We start from the raw sequence: 4,980 nt of genomic DNA, 5'->3' as shown, positions 1-4,980 counted from the left end.
TATAATAACCAGCTAGACCTAAAAATTTTGGCACCTTGTTGATACATGATTCGATGTCTCGATCTGTGTAATGTATTATTATATTAGTTTAATGTATCAAGGGCATTTTGTTAATTAATGTAAACTGCTCATTCGCCTAAATGTAAGGCACATTCGTTATCCCTTAACGAATGTGTCCATTCATGTAATGCAAATCACATTAGTTAACCTGTCTAACGAATGTGATAACGAATGAAGGCTTATTCGTGTAATGTAATAGGGACGAATGACTTAGTGTCATTCGTGTCATTTAATGTAATGAATGAGGAGTTATTCGTTAAGGAGTACTTAACGAATGAACTCATCATCTATATATAGCCCTGTACTTTATTCTAAAGTAATGAGAATTCCTATTTTATGATTTTGCATTGTTACTCTACCGAATTCTCTCCAGAAACACACGCATACCTAATCGTATAACCTTCATCCTAATCATATTAGTTTAATCGTATTGACTCGAATCACATGTCGTAATCAAATGAACTAGATCCGTAATAGGCTCGATTGAATTGTCACACCTCAATTGGGGACTTTGGTGCTTCCCAATTCTTAATAGCTTCTATAGAGGTCTACGTGTATTCCTTTCTTATTGACCACCTGTCCAGGAAAGTGAACCTCTCGAATCCAGATATCGCATTTCTAAAATTTTGCATACAAAATTTTCTTTCTTAAGCAATTCGAGAACCAATCTTAGGTGCTGCCCATGATCTACCTTGGTTCGTGAGTAGATAAGTATTTCATCGATAAATACTAACATGAATTTATGAAAGTACGACTTGCAGACTCTATTCATCAAGTCCATGAACACAGCAGGAGCATTTGTCAATCCAAATGGCATAACTAGGAATTCATAGTGGCCATAGCAAGTTCTGAAAATGGTTTTCGAAATGTCTTCTTCTGATACTCTGAGTTAATGATATCTGAAACCTAAGTCTATTTTTTAAATAATAGTTGGATCCCGAAACTGATCAAACAGATCATCAGCCCTCGATAGTTGGTATCCATTCTTAATAGTCAGTTTGTTCAGTTCCCGGTAATCAATACACATTTGAAACGGCCCATATTTCTTCTTGTTGAACACAACCGCAGCTCCCCATGGTGAGAAGCTAGGTCTAATAAAGCCTTTATCCAGTAGTTCTTGAAGTTGGGTGGATAGTTCTTGAATTTCTTACTATGCTAATCTGTATGGAGTTTTGGCTACCGGGGCAGCATCTTGAACAAGATCTATCCTGAAGTCGACTTGTCTTTTTGGAGGTAGGCAAGGCAAATCTTCCAGAAAAACATTTAGAAAATCTCGAACCACCGGAATATCTTCAAGTTTACACTCCTTGGCTTTGGTGTTAACTACATTGACTAATAATGCAGGGTATCTTTTTTGTAACATCTTTCAGACTTTTTCTACGTTGATAAATTTTATATTTGAGTTACTACGATCACCATGGACTGATAAAATTTCTCCATTAGGAAGGGGTATGCGGACTTGTTTCTCAGAATAGATAATTTCTGCCTGATATCTCAATAACCAGTCCATTCCTAACACGATGTCAAAGCTACCAAATTCAACTTGTAAAAGGTCAACTTCAAATTTTTGATTTGTCAGTTGAACGGAATAGGCGCGAATAATCTCTTCCGTTTCGATAAGTTTTCTGTTGGCTAATTCTATGGAGTATTTATTTTCTAATTTATTGGGTTTAATATTAAGTAACAACTCGAATTTCTTAGAGACGAAACTCAAATTAGCACCCGTATCAAAAAGAACATATGCATAGTGGTCATTAACCAAAAACACACCAGTTACTATTAATGAATCCTTACAAGCCTTCCTTCCGTTCATCTCAAATGCCTTCCCGTTAGGAGCCTTCCTTGCGTTCAATTCCACACACAAAACACTTCCTTGCACATTGAATTTCTGGTTGGGCATGACAATCTTGGATCAAGAGTCCAAATCGATTGCATCAGAAACATCTTTTGCATGTACCAGCATGACTTCCAACGCAAGTTTTACATCGAGGAATTTGGTTAGAGTTTCTACAGTTAGCAGCAAAAAGGTGACCTAATCCCTAGTTCTTCCCCTTCTTGAACTGACCTCCTAAGTTACCGATCCACTTTCTTTTGTTCTCTCCGGCATTGGCAATCTTTTTATCAGGTTCGGCTCCATCTCCGACCGGTTTCTTTCTGGTACCCTTTTTAACCAAGATACCTTTAGATGAAGTTACCATTCCTCTAATTTCAGGTGCCAAACCCCAAATGTATCTCTCAATTCGAACATATTCGGGGTAACTAAACGGGGCACCAATCTAGCGAGCGCGTTAAACTATGACGTGTTTGTGTTAATGTCGGCTCCCTCCATGGTTAGATTCCAGAAATCACACTCAATCTTCTGAAGCTTATTTCTAGGACAATATTCTTGTAGTAACAACTCTTTTAACTGTTCCTAAGATAAGCCATATGATGCCTCTTCTCCCATATTCTGGATTAAGGAATTCCACCATTCCAGTGCTTCATCTTGGAATGAACAAACACCGTATATTCCATCTTTCCGATCCACTTTACTATCTCTAAAGGTCTTTCAGCTCCTGAAAAAGGTTTAGGGTTGCACCCTTGAAATTCTTTGTAGGTACATCCGAGTACCTGATTCCCTGTTACATAGTTATCATAATCATTACTGCTTATTAAACTAATCACAGTTTGAATTACTTTCAAAGTTATTTCAATCTTTTTTCAACCTGAGAGGTTACCCATAACAGTTCTGCTACCGGTACATTTCCCATGTTTTGACCTCAGTTAACGTTCTGCTGTTCCTTTTGTGATGTGCGTAAAACAGAACCTCGAGCTATGGCTCTGCCTAGATCTTGGTGGCATTTTCTTTTAGTAATAAACAAAGCAATATTAGATTGGGCACAAATAATTTCACGAATAATAATCAAGCATTAAAATAATCATACACATAACACAATTATAAAGGAAAATTCATAATATATAACATCAAAATGTGGTATCGATACATACCGATACCCGAATAATCTCAGAATTTTCCCAAATACAAGTACAAATAGGCCTAAAGTGCCTATGAAACATTTACGAAAAATAAACATACAAACATAAAAAGCAACTAGCATCCAACATTCACCATCACCATAACCTCCCAGCTACCAACACCATTACCACTCATCACGGTCCAGGTGGTGGTGGCTACAGTCCTAATACCCGCTTAATATGGACCATGTGAACCTCGACCCGACCAAGTCTCTGCAGAATGTCAGAAAATGTTTGAGCATCAAAATAATCAATCGTCTCCAAGTGGGATATGCGACCAAGAAGGTGGTTAATAGCGGAGTGCTGGGTTGCCAAGCTGTCCCTTTTGTGGTTCATATCTCGGTCGCAGGCGGAACATCGGTCCTCCCATTGCACTCTCTTCATCTTTTATGGGGATCAACCAGTATATGAAGAACCAGCACCGCCTTCCACGGATCGCTTCCCCCTTTGGGTGTACCACTTTAATGGTTTCTGTGTCACCCATGCATTAGGAGTGTTTGCGGTCGGTGGTGGTGGAGAACGGGTAGCAGTGACCGGAGTGGTAGGTGGAGCAGGCACATGTAAGGCCAGTACGGGTTGTGGGGACACAAGGGGTGAGGTACTAGTGGATACGGAGGCCTATACCACAACCCTAGCGGTTTCTACAGCAACCATGGCTGTCATGGCCTCCTTAGAGACAGTGAACTCAGCAACAGGAGTCTCAGCCTCCCAGAAAGAGTCACCAAATCGAGTAGTGACCCTCCTAAACTGGCTGGCGGGAAGTTTGGGGACTGATGGTCTACTAGTCTTGGTAACTGAAGGTGCATCGTCTTCTACCATCCGTTATCCGTACCCGCTTTTGCAATACTTATATGAGTAAAGGTAGAAAGGTTTCCTTGCGGGGGTGGATATATAAGATGGTGTAAAGCGGCGTTTGCTTTTGCCAGCAGCTGTGCGGGTGAGGTCCGCGGTACCGACTGCGGGGAGGGTACATCCCCCGCCTCGCTATCCGAATCGGTATCCGTAAGATCAATAATGTTCCTATACATCTATGACATAAGACCAAAAATTGCGCTAAGTAATCATATCAGGTACATATATATATATATAAATCTAATGAAATGTGAACTATTATTTATTTTTCTTGACTTCGTGAAGTGCTGATATATAGTTGCGTTTTAAATATTCAAGTTATAGTTTAGAAATTTTTTACCGAAAATTTCTAATTCACTATAACCCTCGACTGTTATACCAACTTCTGTCACTGTCACGCCCCATTTAGGAAATTGCGGAAGCGTAAAACGGAAATGTAACAGACACCTCTGGCATCAACCACATTGTTTATAAAGAACAATACAAACTAGTTTACAATATTTTACATTGATCTAGTTACGATTACAACTAGGTGATACCAACTAAATCCAGCCCGTTAAGCGGCTTTACTTCTTATTAACACACTTGCATCAATTCCCCAACATTGATCGCAAGTCAAACACGTAGCACATTGACTATCTAGTCCGAGTCCGGTATACATGTTAAAACGGGTCAACTATGAGTAGTTGGTGAGTTTCACAAGTTTCAAGGAATCAGTTGTGCGTACAACAACCATAGTTCGTAATTACGCAAGTATGAATGTATGTATGTATGTACGTTCACAAGTAAATTTGATTGTATGTTTATGATGTAATTATGCTAAGCTACAACGAAGCCTTGACTGTTCGTGCTGCGTGCCTCCATTTCCCACGATTAATCTACCACTATGGCCCCCCTTCCACCCACAACATGCCCCGAGTAGCTATGTCTAACACTATATAGCGTGTTTGTGTCATTATGGTCATGTGCAAACGGCGCTATGCGTGACATGGTAACCAGGCCGATTCCGTTTGGGTTTGTCAAACCAATAGTACTATTCACAAGCCACCGGTT

At 39.7% G+C, this 4,980-nt stretch overlaps 1 protein-coding gene across 1 annotated transcript; it reads right to left on the bottom strand.

Annotated features, from left to right (window-relative positions):
* Positions 1-1,426: 1,426 nt before the first annotated feature.
* Positions 1,427-1,960, bottom strand: LOC143539369 (uncharacterized). Its single transcript, XM_077032706.1, has one exon. It carries the CDS (start codon positions 1,958-1,960, stop codon positions 1,427-1,429), a length of 534 nt encoding a protein of 177 aa, XP_076888821.1.
* Positions 1,961-4,980: the final 3,020 nt, after the last annotated feature.

This window comes from Bidens hawaiensis, unplaced genomic scaffold (genome assembly GCF_021521415.1).
Source record: "Bidens hawaiensis isolate Kalapana, Puna unplaced genomic scaffold, B.hawaiensis_p1.1 tig00011862_1, whole genome shotgun sequence".
Classification (NCBI taxonomy): Eukaryota; Viridiplantae; Streptophyta; class Magnoliopsida; order Asterales; family Asteraceae; genus Bidens; species Bidens hawaiensis.
This window is presented reverse-complemented; position numbering and strand designations above follow the sequence as displayed.

Bases quoted from the DNA above. Each gene is read 5' to 3' on its own strand.
- LOC143539369 (XM_077032706.1), bottom strand. From the start codon at position 1,960: ATGCCCAACCAGAAATTCAATGTGCAAGGAAGTGTTTTGTGTGTGGAA.